The following is an 18056-nucleotide window of genomic DNA, read 5'->3' as shown; positions in this document are numbered from 1 at the left end:
CAGTCTGTGCTAGCACAGCCCAGGGAGTTAGCCAGTGACAGTATTATTAAATGCGTTTTACAAATGAGGAAACTGAGGGCCTGAGAGACCCTGGCTTGCCTGTGGTTCCAGGCTCACAGATTCTGAGCTGGAAGGCTCACTGAGTGGACTCAATCTCAGAACCCGGTTCTCCTGATGCCCGAGTCCGGCGATCTCTCCTCTGCAGAAGAGGGAGGGGAGAAAGGAGGCGCAACAGAGAAGTGTGTAATCTCATGGGGTGTCCACACTGACTCTGGCCAGGTTAGGGAGCCCCTTCTACAATGTTCTCCTCTCCTCCCTTGAGCCCAGCCATGCTCCCCACTGTCAATCACCAGACCCAAGCATGTGCTTTCAATGACCTTTATTTGGCAAACTTACTTCATCAGAACTGGAAGCCAACATACTTCCCTCCTTCCTTGCTCCCTAAACCTGGACTGTGCCAAAAGGGGGTCCATCCACTCCTGGGCTCGATGCCCCAAATGGGACCCATGGCGTGGGTCGTGGCTTTCCCTGATGTGGATGGCAATGGCCAACCTTGGGGATGGCTGATGCTGGTGTCTGAAAGGCATCAGCTTCCACTCCTGTCAGCCCCCAGGAGTTTGGAGGGCAGACTGAAACAGAGAGGTCCCCGAGCCCTGGGGGCTGAGAACAGAGCCCTCCAGCTAACCTTAGGCAAGGAGGGAAAAATTAGCCAGGACAGGTGGTCACCAAACTCATCTAGTGCAGAGCCCGGTGAGAGGTGAGAGGCCTGAGCCACTGGGGTCTGGGGACACCTGTGGGACCTGGTGCTGGCTTCGTCCGAAGTGGAGGAACACACCCACCTCGGAGAGTCTGCCTGGACACAGCTTCATCGCTACAACCGACCAACAAATCGGCAAGGCCGAACTCTGTCCCCCCGTAAACAGGCCTTAAGAACCAACCCGGGGGGAGCAAAAAGGCCACAGCTCCCCCCTATACTCACAATGAGAACAGAAAACTGGCCCCGCAGAACCCCCAGGAGTGGGTGCCTGCAAGGGTGGGCTTAGCATTCCTCTCCAACGTGGAGGAAAACCACGCCAAGTGCTGAGGGAATCCGGGGAATCCAAGTGGCTGTCTGCCCGAGACCCCCGCGCCATCCGCCAGGAGCACCTCAGACCCGGCTGCCCCCTGCGAACTCAAACAACAGCAGGGCGGCCCAGAAAGTGTCGCTGGAGGTCTGCTCTGAGTCCCCTGGAACCTGGAACAGCAGACACAGAGTCATGTCCCAGGCTGCGCCATCTTGGGGAAGCCCCTTCCCCTCTGAAACCGTCAAATGAAGAAGTCTGGTCCCTAAGATCCCTCCAGTTCAGACACCCTACGCCCCAGCTGACGCCTACTGGCCACAGGACATCATTTAGATGTTCTCAGCCTTTGCTTCCTCCCCTGTAGCCCCAGAGTCCCTCCTGGCTCTGAGAGAGGCCTGAGATGATGGGAAGAGTCTTGGGGACCCACAATCAGAGGGCTTCTCCTTGAGACCCCTCCCAGCTCCAATCCTACGGTCGTAGACACTAGAAAGCAGACCCTGAATATCACCTCCAAACCGTCACTGATGGTCACAGCTTGTACCCCAATACCTGCCAGGGACAACAACCCTGTGACAGAATTCTGTCAAGGCTGACCTTGCTGCATAGGGCTTCATTGCTGACCATTCGCTGGCACTTTGCAAAGCCCTTTCTATCTGTCCATGCCTTCAACTGATTCTCATGATAGCCTCATTTTACAGATGATGAAACTGAGGTTCCAAGAGGGACCGTGACTGTCCCAAGTCAATGTAGTGAGTAGCGGATGCATTTAAAAGAATATGCATTTATAAGAAAACCCTCTCCTTGTGCCAGGTCCGGCCCCATGCTAGGGCTACACCAGTCTCTGTTCTCATGGCGCTGGCAGAATGTTCTGTTGGGGAGGTCATTTGAACCCCTCCCCCTCCTTGGGTCTAAGCAAGGGACATCTTTATCAATTCATTCCTTTCACATAAATTCTGTTTAGTTCATTTCTTCTTTTTTTCTTTTCTTTTCTTTTTTTTTTTTTTGCTTTTTGGTGAGGCAATCGGGATTAAGTGACTTGCCCAGGGTCACACAGCTAGTAAGTGCCAAGTGTCTGAGGCTGGATTTGAACTCAGGTCCTCCTGACTCCAAGCCTGGAGCTCTAGCCACCGCACCACCTAGCTGCCCCAATTCAGTTCATATCTTAAGCGCCTACTACATGCCAGGCACGCCTGGTAATGTAATGAGACTAATGCTGTCCCTTCTCTTCTGCCAAAGGCTTTGTGGCCCGTCCCATCCATGGGAGTCTGGCCCCACCCTGGATGCTCCCTTCCCCCACAGTGAGTTCAGGCTAAGCTCACTGCCCAAGACATCAGAGGGTCACCAAGAGATGACCCAGACTTCCCACGATGACGCAGGATGTGAACAGGGCTGACCAGTTCCAGCTCAGGCCCGGCTGCCCTGCATCCCTGAATCGCAGTCCCAGAAAGGACCTCAGAGAGCACTGAGCCCAGCCACTGCCCAAGCTAGAGTCCTGGAGCATGTGATGTAGCCGTCAGAAGACCTGGCTTCAAACTCTGCCCTTGTCCCCAACTGTCTGTGCTACCTTGGCTAAATCATTCGACATCTCTGAGATTCATTTTTCCTCACCTGTAAAGGGTGGGGGGGGGGAGGGAAAGACACTAAATGGCCTTGAAGGTCCCTTCTAACCTCTAAAGCCTCTGATTCTTCTGCAGAATCCCTAACTAGGAGCCCAAACCACTCCTCCAAAGACAGGGAGCTCACTACCCACAGACAGCCAAGTCCAGCCCGCTTTTGCACGAGCCTAACTAATTCTCACTCTGTTCCTCCTTCCACGGATCCAGATTCCTAGAGATATTTGTCCAGGACAGAAGGCAGCCCCATCTGCCTGTCTGTTACACGGTCAGGGTGGACGGGGAACAGTTGGGCAGAGGACAGACCTGGGAGTCAGGAGAGAGTGACTGGACCAGGATTTCATAGATATCGGCAAGTCCCAGAGGAGGACGCTCCCTCTGCCAATTCAGGCTGTCAACCTCTCTACAACTTATGAATCAATGAACGAATCAACACATAGGATTTCTTCAGTGTTTACAGTAAGTTGGGAGTCTTGGGAAGCTGCCTAGACCAGTGAGATGCTAAGTGACAACCAGGGTCACACATCCAGGACAGGTCAAAGGAAGAATGTGACCTCAGGCCTCCTTGGCTTCTCCAGACACCTGGAAAGAAACTGGGAGACCCACCTTAGATTCAATCCAATAAACACTTATTAAGCCTCTGCTGTATGCCTGGTCCTGTTATGTGCTGAGGGTACAGAGTCAAGAAGCATGCTGTCTGTTTACATGCCACTGGCTTCCAATCCCTGCCCTACCCTTCACCAGCCGTGTGAAGGGCCATGTTCCTACCCCTCTCCAGGTCTCATTTTGTCCATCTGTAAAATGAAGGTACTAACCCCTCACTGGGTGGTGGCAAGGATCTGATAAGCTTGTGTGGGCTCCGAGAAGGGCCCTTCCAAGAGACGCTGCTACTGAGGCAGTCCCCATGGCCCTCCCCTCAAATCGACCCCTCTCTCCTTCACCCCATTTGCCTTCCTCCACCCCCTTTTACAAAACAAGTGTCTGGAGGACCAGTCCAGGCCAGACGGACAAAGGAAAGGGATCTCTCCCCTTGCCAAGCCACAGAGAGGAAGAAGAAGGGCATTCACAATGAGACAGTGGCTCTTTGGGGCCAGCAGCGTGGGGCGGGGCGGGTCCTGCCCTAGCCAGAGAAGTGGCTGGGATATGCCTGCAGGGGCCCAGTAGCCCTAAAGCTGGAAATGGTCTGAGAGGCCATCGTCCCAGATGATGAGGCCCAGCGAGGGGAAGGGGTTCTCAGGGTTGCACAGCTGGTGTCAGAGGCAGCTTTTGAACTCAGGCCTTCCTGACTCCAGCCCAAAGCCCAGCCCACCCCCATCAGATATGGAGCAGGGAGGGGACACCGGCAATCATCTCTTTCTAGCCTCTCCTTTCAGGCCTCTCCTATCTAAGCCAGGGCCCTTGCCACTGAACCAGGGCCTCCTCTGGAGAACTGAGACAGGAAAGGGACGTGAGAGACTGGCAGGTCCGACCCGCATTGGAAATTCAGCTGAGGCCCAAAGGAAGCAAGGGACCTGGCCAAGGTCACATGGAAAGTTGAGGGCAGAAGCAGGATTAGAACCTATTTGGCTCTCAGGCCCCTCCCAGCTGTGACATTCCATGTTCTGAGGCCCCTCCCAGCCTTGACATTCCCTGTTCTCAGGCCCCTCTGGGCTCCTACATCCTATCCCTAATCAGAGTGATTTTTTTTTTAGGCGATTGGGGTTAAGTGACTTGCCCAGGATCACACAGCTAGTAAGTGTTAAGTGTTTGGTCTGAGGCCGAATTTGAACTCAGGTCCTCCTTACTCCAGGGCCGGTGCCACTGCGCCACCTAGCTGCCAATCCTATCCCTAATCAATCACATCATTTGGTTTTCAGGGCCCCCCTCTTCCATGGGCACAGACAAGGAAGCTGAGTCAGGGCTTCCTCCTTTCAGCTCCTTCACTTCCTGAAGAAGTCTGACGTCTCAGGAGTGTTAGGTTTGGAGCCAGAAGAGACCCACACCATGTGTACAGGTCACTTTGGATCTCTGAGCCTCAGTTTCCCCATCTGTAAAACTGGGTTAAGTGCACCAGTAGCTTTGCCCTTGGCCTTCCCTGGAACAGATGTGGATCTGACGCCATGGAAACAAACCTAAACTGCCCATCAGCCCCTGCAACCCTCCCCAGGGAATCCTGTCCCTGTGCCTGGGATGTCTGAAAACCAGCAGCAAAGCCGATGGGGCATGGACTCGCCATGAAGTCAGGAGGACCAGTTTCAAACTCTGCCTGAGTTCCTTCTAATCTGTGTGACCCTAGGCAGATCCCCTAACCTCTGCCCTCGGCCTGGTCCCTGCAGGGGCTACCCTGGAGCCGGCCTTAGCCTCAGCTGGGGTCCATGGGACCTCCCTCTCAGGCACAGGCTGATCAGGTCATTCAGTCCAGGCCCAGGGGCCCCAGTGCACAGCATGTGAGCCCCCTCTCTTGGGGGCCCCAGCACAGCACATGAACTCCCCCTTCCTGGGGGCCCCATTCATAGCATGTGACCCCCCTCACTCCTGGGGGTCTCATGCCTAGCACATGAGCCCCCCTCTCCTGGAGGCCCCATTCATAGCATGTGACCCCCCCCTCTCCTGGGGGGTCCCATGCCTAGCATATGAGGGCCCCTCTCCTGGGGGTGCCTTGCTTAGCACATGATGGGCCTTCTCCCGGGGGCCCCATTCACAGCAGGGCCCCCCAGACAGGAAATCTCTACTTCTAGGCTCCAAATCCAGGCACAGCTCAGGTGCTGGTCAGTGAAAGTTGTCTTTAGAGCCTGGCTGCCCCTCAGGGCTTTGACAGCCAAGGAAGAAAGTGCAGAGTTTCCTGGGTGGGGAGTCAAGAGTCTAGCGTCAGCCTCCGTCCTGGACTGAGGGGAACTCCAAGCAAGTTGGCATCTCTCTCTGAGCCTCAGTTTACTTCATCTGTAAAATGGGAACCTCAATCTGTGACGCCCTGAGTTCTAGCCCTACCTGAAGGCAGGTGGCCAGCAGGTGGGGGGAGGCAGGAAGGAGTAAGGCGGGGCCCAGATTCCCTGATTCAGGCCCCAGCTTTGTCACCCCTCAGCCTCCGACCTTGGCCCAGCCCTGCCTCGGCCTACATTGGGTAGGTAGGGAGTTTGGGTGAGAAGAAATGGCAGGAGGCAGACTGGATTTCTCGGGTGTCTTCCACTCTAAAAAACCTTAAGTCTGCAGCGGCCCAGTGGAAAGGGCTCTGGAGCCAATCAGGGGAACTGGGTTCAAATCCCAGCTCTGACATTGCTTAGCTCAGTGACCAAATCCCCTCTCAGGGCCTCAGTTTCTTCATCTGGAAAATGGGAATGATAATAACCCTTGGTCTACTTGCTTCACAGGGGGAAGTGATTTGTGAACCTGAAAGCCTAGGATGTAGGCACCCTGAGGGAAAGGGCACTTTCATTTTTGTCTTTATCTCTCCAGAGCTCTGCATGGTGCTGGGCATACAGTAGGCACTTAATAAAAGCTTACTGAATTGAATGTCATATGCCTCAGTAGAATGTAAGCTCTCAGAGGACGAGACAGTTCTATTTTTGAAAGGCTTTTGGGGATGCCTGTCTCCCCAGTACTGAGCACACAGTAGGTGCCTAATAATTGCTCATTGTCTGATTGGTAAAAGTCGGAGAGCTCTCCAAATGGGCTCCTAGCCATGGTGCCAGCTTCTTGAACTCCAGCATCTGTACCCAGGGCTTCGAGGCAGGCACACAATGAGACTGGGCTGGGGGAACAGAGAGGCCAGACTTTCCTCTTTCCTCTTCTGCTCAGGAGCACGGAGGAAGCCAGCTCAGACGCCTCACTCTCCAGGGACAAACGCACAGGGAAGGGAAAGCAGGGGCCCCCGCCAGCCCAGCCTTGCAGCAGGCCGTGGCTTCTGCCCCCCAGTCCGCCAGGTCCTGACCACTGCCCTCCCCACCTCCTCTCAGAGTGCCGCTATCCTCATCCGTACAGGAGTGCTCACCACCTCCTTCTCCTCCTCCATCGCATCCAGGCCACCCAGGGCAGCTCCAGGGTTTTCTGCAGGGGCCAGGTGGTTCTGCAGGGTAGAAAGAAGGCTGCGTCCTGGCCCCTGCCCACAGGGAGCTTATGCTCCTTCCGTGGAAAAGGACTCATACAGGGTCAAAGAAGGGAGCAAGGGTTTGGTCTAGAGAGGAAGGAGGAGGCTCAGGGCAGGACAGGAGAATGACCATTAACCAGCCATTTCCATCGCTTCCCTTTACTAAGCACCTACTATGTGCCGGGCACTGTGCGAGGTGCTGGGGACAGCAGTGAGCCAGTCCCTCCCCTCCATGAGTGGAGAAACAGAGGCTGCTTTAGATGGACATCAGGAAAAGTTCCCTGATAATGACAGCTGCCCCAAAGCCGCAAGGCCTGCCTGGGAAGTGGTGAGCTTCCCAGTCCTCAGAGGTATGCACGCATAGTGGGGATCCAGGATGGCAGCTGGGGTCCCTCCTGTCTCTGAGAGTCGGCATCTCCTTGTGAGGAGGGGACAGGGGGCCTGAGGACCCAAGGGCATTCTGGGGAGGGCCTGGACAGGCCCTGGGCTCCCTGCGACTGCGAGGGTCTATCCTCAGGGTTAATAATAAGACGTGGGGAACACAGAGCTCCCAGGAAGAAGGCCCAGCTGTCCCTCACAGGCGGGGTGGGGTCAAGGAGAGCTCTGAACCCCAACTGCCTCAGTCACAAGGACTCAGCACCTGCTGGGGAGCCTTACCTGGCCATACTCCAAAGGCTGGAGCTGGCCCAGGGCAGAAGCCTGGTGGGGACTCGAGGGTTTCTCCAGCACCATCTCTGAGGAACTGAAAAACAACAACAGCCACTCACGGTCCGCTGGTCGTGGAAGGCGGCTGCCTCTGCCAGGCTTGCCTTCCGTGCCTCAGTGGTGCTAGCGTCCCAGAGCTCCCTCAAAGGCTGGGCAAGGGGAACAGCTGGAAAGCCCTGGAAAGGAGCACCAGAAGGCCAGGACTGCCCGGGTCTGCCTGGTGGGAAGGGACTGGGTCTGACTGCCACCGCTAATGGCCGAGGTCACATGGACCTCATCAGGGAGGGGCTGCAATGTGCCCGAGTGAAGGGCTGATCAGCCCACGCCTGGAAAATCACAACCCATCCATGGGCTTTCTGCACAGCCACGTGGGTCAGGACCACCATCCCCAACTCACAGGTCGGGGATAACCCAAATGGACCTTTATGTAGAGCCTCAAGACATAACAAAGCATCATCTCACTGGAATCGTCTCACTGGAATCGGTCCTTGGAGACAAGCTTACTGTGAGCAGGCTCTGAAAGACTGAGTTTCCTCCTCCATACAATGGGAATGGTCCACCTCCACAAGACAGAGCTGTAATGATCCCCACCGGCCAACTGCCAGAGGCCCAGAGGGGGCTCTGTGCCCCAGCCCCCAACGCGTGCTTTGTATCCACTCCTGGGTATGTAGGATGCTCCACCCCGACCCCACTCGCTAGGACCCCACCTCTCAGAGGGCTACCCTTTCCCTGGGTCTTGTTCTGGTTTTTCCAGAACAGGATAAAGAAACTGAGGCCGAGAGCAAGCGAGATGATGGCAGCGTTCAATCTGTCAAGTCAAGAAGACTTTGGCTCAAGGGCTGCTTCAGACATTGACCAGCCTTGTGACCCTGGCCACGAGTCCAAGTCCAGACTCAAGGTCAAAGCAAGCACATCAGCCTAGAGTTTCCCCCTTCCCTGTGTCCAGTGAGTCCCAAGGAGAAGGTATTCAAGCCTTCAGCCAAACCCCAAACTATTCCCCAACAGGGGAGGAGACAGGGGATATCAGAGCTAGGAGGGGCCTTAGAACAGGGGATGTCTGAGCTGGGAGGGGCCTTAGAACAGGGGATGTCAGAGCTGAGAGGAAGATCAGAACGTGAGATGTCAGAGATAGGAGAGGCCTTAGAGCAGGAATGTCAGAGCTGGGAGGGGCCTTAGAACAATGAATGTCAGAGCTGGGAGGGGCCTTAGAACAGGGGATGTCAGAGCTGGGAGGAAGCTCAGAACATGGGATGTCAGAGCTGTGAGGGGCCTTAGAACAGGGGATGTCAGAGCTGGGAGGAAGCTCAGAATGTGAGATGTCAGAGATAGCAGAGGCCTTAGAACATGGAATGTCAGAGCTGGGAGGCCTTAGAACACAGAATATCAGAGCTGAGAGGGCCTTTAGAACATGGGATGTCAGAGCTGAGAGGGCCCTTAGAACATGGAATGTCAGAGCTGGGAAGAAGCTCAGAACATGGGATGTCAGAGCTAGGAGGGGCCTTAAAACAGGGAATGTCAGAGCTGGGAGGAAGCTCAGAATGTGAGATGTCAGAGATAGGAGAGGCCTTAGAACATGAAATGTCAGAGCTGGGAGGGGCCTTAGAACAATGAATGTCAGAGCTGGGAAGAAGCTCAGAACATGGGATGTCAGAGCTAGGAGGGGCCTTAAAACAGGGGATGTCAGAGCTGGGAGGAAGCTCAGAATGTGAGATGTCAGAGATAGGAGAGGCCTTAGAACATGAAATGTCAGAGCTGGGAGGGCCCTTAGAACAATGAATGTCAGAGCTGGGAAGAAGCTCAGAACATGGAATGTCAGAGCTGGGAGGGGCCTTAGAACAGGGGATGTCAGAGCTGGGAGGAAGCTCAGAACGTGGGATGTCAGAGCTGGAAGGAAGCTCAGAACATGGATGGTCAGTGCTTTTAATTCAACTTACTCTATTTGCAGCCAAGGAAGCTGAGGCCCAGAGAAGCGTCTTGTACTAGGTTCCAGGCGTAGGAAGCACCAGGCTTCCCTGGTTACGGAGTCAGAAGTCTTGGGTTCAAATCTCACATCTGCCACTTATTGCCTCTATAACCTTGCCCAGGATCACAACCTCTCTGGGTCTCAGTTTCCATCTCTACGGGATTGTGGGGGGGGGGACAGGGGGGAGGATCTGGTGACCTCTGAGGAATGTGTCCACACAGTAGGCATGATTCACATAATTAAGAAGCCAGAGACAAGGAGACTCTGCCAGTGCCCAAGCTTGGCTTTGCCTAGGAAGGATGCCATCTGGACAGGCCGCCTCTGTCCTCTCTCCCCGGGATGCACCGGAGGGAGCAACTGAAGCTGCAAACATGTCTCCTTTGACGTGAACAAAGGGCCAGCTTGGACCTTTCTCATAGGGTGCACGGCCCCAAAGCCTGGGGGACCCCACTTCTGTTACTCTACCTTTGTGGAAAGACATACTCTAGGGGTTCCAGCTGCTCTTCTCTGCACATGAAGCTGCCCACCTCCAAGCCTGGTTGTCCTCTGGCCACTTCAGAACGGGGCCCAGTGCCTGCCCTGAGAGGGCTCCTGTCCGGTGGAGCCCGGTAACCTGGGGTGGAGAAAGCAGAATGAAGAACCTCACCTCTGCAGAGTCCCGAGGACAGCAAGGGTCTGCGGGGTCCATCTTCCTGCTTGTTCAGGATTGTCTGGTCAAGATGGTCCCGTCGAAAGAGCTCCTTCCAACTCAGAGACTCTGGGGTGCCTGCCTGACCGACACCTGCCTTCCTGCCAAAGGGCTCTTCCTGCACTGACCATCCACCCAGCCAAGACCCACCCCCCCAGCTCAGGAAACCAGCCTCTCCCGATGACCACTTTAGCTGCCTCCTTTTTATGGAATGACCAAGCTGCGACTCAAATCCAAGTCTGCTAACGCTGTCCTTCCTTCAACTATACCGATATTCTAGGGTCCTTTCCAGCCCTGGCATTCCCTGTTCTGAGACCCCTCCCAACTCTGGTATGAGACCCTTCTCTGGGCCTCAGATTCCTCAGCTGCAAATGAATAAATTGAATTAAATGATCTCTAAGACCCCAGCACTGACCATTCATGTTCTAAGGCTCTTCTCAGCTCTGACATTTCCTGTTCTAAGACCATTCCCAATACTGACATCCCTGTTCTAAGAGCCTTCCCAGTCTGACACTCCCTATTCTAAGGCCCTTCCCAGCTCTGACATTCCCTGTTCTAAGCTCCCTCCCAATCTTGACATTCCCTGTTCTAAGCTCCCTCCCAACCTTGACATTCCCTGTTCTAAGCTCCTTCTCAACCTTGATATTCCATGTTCTAAGGTCCCTCCCAGCTCTGACATTCCCTGTTCTAAGCTCCCTCTCAACCTTGACATTCCCTGTTTTTAGGTCCCTCCCAGCCCTGACATTCCCCATTCTAAGGCCTCTCCCAGCTCTGACATTCCATGTTCTAAGAGCCCTTCCAAAATTAATCAATCAATTAACATTAAGTGCCTATGTGCCAGGCACTGTTCTAAGCACTGTGCTATTATTCATCTGGACTCAGTAGATAGAGGGCCAGCCTTGGAACCAGAAAGTCCTGAGATTGAGTCCTGTCTCTGCCTCTTCCTACCAATGTGACCTGGGCAGGTCACACGGGGGTCTCGACGTCCCAGACAACTGTCTAGGACTCTAGGCCCTCAATAGCTGGCAAACTGCCCTGGTAGAAGGAGTTCCTCACACAGTGAAATCAGAAGGCCCTGCCTCCCCACAATAGGCCTCTTCCCTTGTGGTTCACCAGGGGTGCTGTGGCCTGATGCCCCAGGGGGATGGGTTTCCTGGGCCACACTCCAGGAGGGGGCCCTGGTTTTCAGTGAAACTACATTTGAGTCTTGTGAAGGGACCTTGAAGTTTCCTGAGAAGGAAGAGCAGGAAAGGGCCAGAGATTATTAAAGACTGGCGGCTACATAGCGCCACAGTGCACATAGCACCAGGCCTAGAGTCAGGAAGACTCATAATTCTGAGTTCAAATCTGGCACACTCATTAGCTGGGTGACCTTGGGCCAGTCACTTCACCCTGTTTGCCTCAGTTTCCTCATCTGTAAAATGAACTGGAGAAGGAGATGGCAAACCGCTCCAGTGTCTTCGCCAAGAAAACCCCGGATGGGATCATGGAGCTGAAATGACTGAAGAACAACATTAGAGGCTAGCTCAGGGCCAGTCTTGGGCTGGATATCAGAAGCTTTGATCTCCAGCCCTGGCTCAGAGTGTCCTGAGGCTGAATCCCATTCACTTTCTAAACCTGCTTCCCATCTGAAAAAAAAATGAGGATGTTTGACTAGAGGAGGGCTGCTTAACCCGGGCTCATGAACTTCTAAAAACAATACTGATAATTGTCTTTAGAGATAATCGGTTTCTTCTGTAATCCCCTCTATGCATTTAAAATCATGATCCTGAGAAGGGGTCCAGGGTTCCAACAAAGTAAAAAGCCTCTGGCCCAGAGGATCCCAAGGGGCCCTTCCTCCTTGGGGGTTCCAGAGCGAGAAACCAGAAATGGACAAGATGGCCCTTGGATACTGAGCAAGTCCCTTCCTTTCCCTGGTCAGAAGAGGGGACTGGACGAGATGGTCTCTGAGGCTCCTTCCAGCCCCGAGGTCCTAGGACTCCTGGTTGATGCACTCTTCCCACCCCCTCCTACTGTGAAATAAAAGCCAGGCATTGTGGGGCCCATGCATGGAGAAGGCCACAGGAAGGGGGGAGGCAGCACTCTGACCTGAGAGTCTGGGGTCCCAGAAGGCAGAGAGGGACCCCATGGTGGCTGGCTCCTGGGACACTCCTGGGACAGGCTGCAGGAGCGCCAGCTCTTGGCCATAGATTGTCTCCTGGACCTGGTCTGGCAGCGACTCACAGGGGCCCAAGAGGAAGCTCTCGGGCCAGGGGACCAGGGCAGGAAGGACGGGCCCTGGCCTGCTGGCAGAGGCAGGAGGGCAGATAGCGGTGCTGCGGCCTTCTCCAGGGAAGCTGGGTCCTGCTGTCAGCTTCTCAACCGGCATCTCGCTGCTTCTCACAAACCTGGGGGCAGAGACAAAAGGAGGGGCAGGCAGCGAAGGAGACAGGCCAGGGTACGGCATGCGAATTCTGAATGAGCTCTGACCAAGGCCCAACGCTTCTGAGTGGTCACAGAACATGGTGCTGGTGTTAGATAAAGAGATTGGCTTAGGCTGTGACCGGCAGGGAAGGAAAGGGGAAAACAAAAACTGGCTAAACAGAAATGAAAGAGTATGTGAGGCAGCAAGAAACATTAGAACAAAATCAAAAGACTGAAAAAATAGAAGAAAACAGAACCTGACACTTTTTTAAAAAAACTGAAGTGGAAAGCAGATCAAAGAGAGATAATTTAAGAGTCAGTGGACTCTCTGAAAACCAGGATTCAGAAAAAAAATCTATTAGAACCTGAGGGCAAAGTGAAGAGAGAAAAGATCGACTGGTCATCTCCTGGAAGAACCCCACAATGAAAATCCCCAGGAACATTTAGAGTCAAAATCTAGAGCTTCCACGTCAAAGACAAAATTCTGCAAGCCATCAGAAAGCAAAGCAGGGATTCAGGTACCCAAGGGCTAGGGTCAGCATCACATGAGACTGGGCAGCTTCTCGTAAAAGCCAGAGAAAAGGGTGCTACCCACTGGGGACAACTGTACAAAGCAGAATGTGAATGGGATGGAAGACTGCTCCTAACTGACATTCGAGGCCCTCCCTATCCCTGACCCCAGCCAGACTGGACTCCTTCGAGCCTCTGTTCTCCAGGGCTCCCGGCTTCTTGCCTTGGGTCACACCAGCCCTGACGCCTTCACTCTCATCCCCGTCATTCAAAGTCTCATCCCTACGGGCCCAGTCAAGGGCCTCCTCCTTCATGTAGCTTCCATAAGTTAGGACTCCTTCTCCCTCCACACAATCTCCACCCTTTGTGGGACTGTCTTATTTCCCAGTTGATGGGGAGCTCTTGGGAGCCTAGCCCACCTGGGCCATGCCCCTAAATGCCTGCCTCAGTGCCCAGCAAGGCTGTGCACATAAAGGGAGCAGAGAGAGGCTTACCAAAGGGCTGCCCTTACCTGGCATCCAGCAGCTTGGCCAGCCCCTCCTCTTGAGGGCACCTCAGGCCCAGCATGGGTGGCTCCCATGCCAGCTCACAAGGACCCAGGGGGGCCTGAGGGGGCCCCAGGTGAACATCTCCCTGGAATCCAGCTGAAAGCAGAGAAGGAAACACCCAAAGGTGATAGAGTTAGAGGGGTCCGGGGCTCTTGGGCAAACTGCCCTGTCTACCTCAGCTCATTTCTAAGGGGATGCTGGAAAGAGCTCTGGGCCTGACTGACCCGAGGGAGAGTCTGTGTTGGAGCTCCACCTCCGGGCACTCAACAGCTGTGTGACCCTGGGCAAACCACACCAACCCCATAGAGTCTCAGTTTCCCTTTCTGTAAAATGGGAGTAACACCAATAGTGTTGAGCTCCTAGAGCTGGCCTGAGGATCAAAGTTTGGAAATCACCTTACAAATACACTATCTCATTTGAACCTCACAATAATTCCAGGAGGGAAGCACTATTTTCATCCTCATTTTCCAGATGACAAAACTGAATCTGAGAGAGGTAAAAAGTCACACAGCTAGCTTTTCAATGTCTGAGGCAGAATTTTAACTCAGTCCTCCTGAGTCCAACTGGCTTTGGCCCTCAGTTTCCTTATTTGTAACATGGGGAAGTTAGATTGGGTGAAGTCCCCTCATGAGGCTAGGACCTTGTCAGGGACACGGAAAGCCCATAAACTCCCCTGTCCCACTGCCAGCCAAGCGGGGGGCCCGCACTGCACCTCTCTGTCCCCACCCCTCCAGAACAGGATCAGGAAGGAGACAGGAAGGTGGTGCCAGGAGATCTCTCTGCATTTCCTAGCTGACGGATTTTCCTTGATGTCCCCCCAATGCTGGAAATGAGAGGAGACCTACCTTGGGGCTGGTGGCTGCAAGGTCCGTCGTCCAGCCAGGGCTGGGCTTCTGGTGCAGATCCCTCACCTTGAGGAAAGGCCAGGAACTTTGCTTGTCTCTGGAGGGACGACCTCTGTCGCCGGCGGTAATTGGCAAACCAGTTATAGATCTGGTGGGCCTGCAGGCCCGTCTCGAAGGCTAGTCTCCCCTGCGGCCCCCAAGGAGGCAGAGAGAAATCAGAGAACCCCAGAGATGAAGACAGCCAGAGACAACGAGAGCCACAGTGGGGGATCCCAATGCCCTACCATCAGGGCTTCAGTGAACCCGACAGCGCCGTGAATGCTGAGGCTCCTTCTGCAGCTCTGAGAGACTGATCCAAAACTGCCTCTGTGGTAAGGCCCCTGTCAGTGGGCTAACCCTTGGCCGCCCAGGGCTTTCCTGGATTCAGAGGATACAAGATGCAGAGCCAGAAGGGGCCTGATAGACCATTTAGACTAATCCTATAGAATCTTGGCTACCCCTGCACACCTGCCCCTATTCTCATTTAGGGGAGCCAGGCCCAGCCAGCCCACCTACCCGCTGCTCCCTGTTAGGGTTCGTGGTCACCCCTGCAGCAAAGCCCACGAGCTTCTGGCGTACATCTTTGGAGAAGTTGCGGCTCTTCGGGCCCTCAGGGCAGAGGGAAGGAGGAGGAGGGTTCCTTTGGGTGGGAGAGAAGCAGGCCCCAGGGGAGCAGAGCATGAATGCCACACCCTGGCCGATCCCTGCTGCATCTGTGCCCAAGCCCACCACCCCAGAACAGAGGCCAGTCAGTGCTCCCCAGTACCTTTTCCTGCAGCGAAACTTCTGCACGGGCGTCAGGGAGTCCACATGGTATTTGTCCATGACCTTGCGATAGTGAATCTCATTCCAAAGCTGGACCAGCTGCTCCCTCTCACCAGCCTCCCTGCAGTGCTGGGATTGAACGGCAGAACCTTAGGCTCAGAGGCACTGGGTTCAAATCCTAACTCTGATGTGTGACCTCGGGCAAGTCACTTCACCTCCCCGAATCTCCACCTCCTCCTCTGTAAAACAAGGGGTTAGACTAAATGGCCCCTGAGGGCCTTTCAGCTGTAGATCCAGGATGCTGTGATTTATTCCAATTGACTTACATTTCACAGATGAAGAAACTAAGGCCCGACAGGTCCACTGGTCTGCTAGGGTCAGTGTAGAGTACTAGATGGACAGTTAGCCTTGGTGCCAAGATGACCTCCTCCTGCCTATGACAACCTGGGCAACTTTCTAAGGCAGTTAGGCAGTCAATGAACATTTATTAGGCCCCTACTGTGTGCCAGGAGCCAGCAGCACTAGGGCTGGAGTCAGGAAGACTTGGCCTCAGACACACTACTAGTGGTATGACCCTGGGGAAGTCACTTAACTCTGCCTTAATTCCCTGGAGAAGGAAATGGCAAACCAGTATCTTTGCTAAGAAAACCTCACGGACAGTCCGGTCCATGGGGTCACAAAGAGGTGGACACGACCGCATGACAAATGTGCCAGGCACCGTGCTGAGCGCCGGGGATACAAGAAAAGGCAAAAACCAGGCCCTGACCTCAAGGAACTTATCATCTAACTACAGACAGACAGGTGTATACACACAAGACAGAGACACTTGATGTAAGGGAAGGTCGCAGAATGAAGGGGGTTTGCAGCAGGTTTCCTGTAACAAGGTGGGATTTTAGCAGGACGTGAGGAAGCCAGGGATGTCAGCAGTCAGAGCAGAGGAGAGAGGGCATCCAGGCCCGGGGGACGACACCTTGTTGATGGAACGTAGCTGCATCAGAGAGGACTTGTCGGGGAGGAAAGCGTGAGAAGCCTGGAAAGATGAGGGGGTGCTGGGGATGAAGGTTTTTAAATGCCACAAAAAGGATTCTGGGTTCGGTCCAGGAGCCCATAGGGAGTCAGGGAGGGTGACACTGTCAGACCTGAGCTTTAGGAAGATCACTCTGGCAGCTGAGTTGAGGGGGCTGTGGAGGGGGAGAGATCTGAGGCAGCAGAACCCCCAGCAGCTGCTGCAGCTGTCCAGGGGCGGGAGGGTGAGGGCCTGCACCAGGGTGGGGGCAGGGTCGGAGAGAGGAGGGGGCCTACGGTGAAACGGACAGGAGGTGGAGGGTGAGAGACAGCGAGGAGTCAGGCACTGGTGCCCTCCACACATGGTGGACTGCAGCCCAGTCTGAGATGTCTGAAAGGCCTTCGGGGGTCAGCAGAGACAGATCCGAGAGCTGCCAGCACGGAGCCAGTGACTGAATCACCAAGCAAAGCAGTGATGTTATAATCATGTAAGCCACTAGGCCTCCGGATAAGTGCATGGGCTTTATGACAACTGTTTCGCTCCCAGCGGGGATCCCTCTGTGCAGCTCAGCCCCACTGTGGCTGAAGCTGCTGCCCCACATGAGGAGGGCCCCCACAGCTCCGAAGGCACGTCCTTCTGGCCTGTGCCTCCTCCTGCCCCCATCCCCACCACGCAGCGGGCTCCTACCTCTAGAAGCCGACAGGCTGACTGGTGCTGGCCCCGACCGGCAAGGATGAGGACGCACACTCGGACCACATCCATGCTGGACAGAAAATACTGCCAGTGGGGGCTTCCCAGCACCGCTTCCACCAGGGGTTCCAGCATCAGAAGAGGGCTGCTCCGGAGCTCTTGGCACAGCCTTCCAGCCAAATGCACCAGCTCTGGTGGGGGGGCCGGAGAAGCCCTGTGCTCCTCCAGCAAGGCCAGGAAATGCTTCATCTTGGCACCTGGAATCCCAAATAGAAGAGCTGGGAGGGAGCTTAGAACAGGGGACGTGAGGGCTGGGAGGGAGCTTGGAATGGGACGTGAGGGCTGAGAGGGAGCTTAGAACAGATGTGAGGGCTGGGAGTGAGCTTAGAACACAGGAGGTGAGGGCTGGGAGTGAGCTTAGAACAGAAGATGTCAGGGCTGGGAGGGGCCTTAGAACAGGGAAGGTCAGAGCTGGGAGGGGCCTTAGAACAGGGGATGTCAGAGCTGGGAGGGGCCTTAGAACAGGGGAGGTGGGGGATGGGAGTGAGATTAGAACAGGGGAGGTCAGGGCTGGGAGTGAGTTTAGAACAGAAGATGTGAGGGCTGGGAGGGAGCTTAGAACAGGGGATGTCAGGGCCGGGAGTGAGCTTAGAACAGAAGATGTGAGGGCTGGGAGGGCGCTTAGAACAGGGGATGTCAGGGCTGGGAGAGGCCTCAGAGCAGGGGAGGGAGCTGGGAGCATACAAAGAACTTGAACACTGAACGTCAGAGCTGCAAGAGTCCGAAGTGATCTACAGCCGAGCCCTTCATAATCCAGATGAAGAAACTGAGGCCCAGCCAGTGGCTGGCCTGGCCCCTACAGCCTGTCTCATGCCCCTCAGGCGCCTTCCCCTTTATAAAGCAGCAGCTTTCGGTCCTCAGAAGGGCCTTCTTCCCAGGGCACCGGCTCCCTGGCCACGTCCTCAGCAGGACGTGGGGCCCCCCTCCTCCCCCCTCCTCCTGCCTCCCTCCCCCTCTTCCTCCTCCGCCCTCCCCCATCCCCCTCCCCCTCCCCCTGCCCCCCTCCTCCCCTCTTCCTTCTCCCCCTGCCCCCCTCCCCCCTCCTCAGGGGCCACTCACCCGCTGCTGGAGAGAGCCCCGCCTGGGAGCCCACAGCA

At 55.1% G+C, this 18056-nt stretch overlaps 1 protein-coding gene across 1 annotated transcript; it reads right to left on the bottom strand.

Annotated features, from left to right (window-relative positions):
- Nucleotides 1–362: 362 nt before the first annotated feature.
- Nucleotides 363–17207, bottom strand: ANHX (anomalous homeobox). Its single transcript, XM_020996584.2, has 10 exons — nt 16897–17207; nt 15205–15332; nt 14955–15078; nt 14400–14586; nt 13518–13650; nt 12182–12480; nt 9871–10018; nt 7395–7479; nt 6630–6716; nt 363–1234 (listed from the first exon to the last, which is right to left on the bottom strand). Exons 1-10 carry the CDS (start codon nt 17146–17148, stop codon nt 1148–1150), a joined length of 1530 nt encoding a protein of 509 aa, XP_020852243.2. The 5' UTR covers nt 17149–17207; the 3' UTR covers nt 363–1147.
- Between the last annotated feature and the right edge of the window lie 849 nt (nt 17208–18056).

The sequence above is a fragment of the Phascolarctos cinereus genome, unplaced genomic scaffold (genome assembly GCF_003287225.1).
Source record: "Phascolarctos cinereus isolate Bilbo 61053 unplaced genomic scaffold, phaCin_HiC Scaffold_4;HRSCAF=312, whole genome shotgun sequence".
Lineage (NCBI taxonomy): Eukaryota > Metazoa > Chordata > Mammalia > Diprotodontia > Phascolarctidae > Phascolarctos > Phascolarctos cinereus.
The sequence above is the reverse complement of the archived record's forward strand: the minus strand, read 5'-3'. Positions and strand labels throughout refer to the sequence as shown.

Bases quoted from the DNA above. Each gene is read 5' to 3' on its own strand.
- ANHX (XM_020996584.2), bottom strand. From the start codon at position 17,148: ATGAAGCATTTCCTGGCCTTGCTGGAGGAGCACAGGGCTTCTCCGGCC. The intron at 14,587-14,954 runs GTAGGTGGGCTG...TGGGGGCCGCAG, and splicing joins ACCCTAACAGGGAGCAGCGG to GGGAGACTAGCCTTCGAGAC. The intron at 7,480-9,870 runs GTAGAGTAACAG...GTTGTTTTTCAG, and splicing joins GAGTATGTCTTTCCACAAAG to TTCCTCAGAGATGGTGCTGG.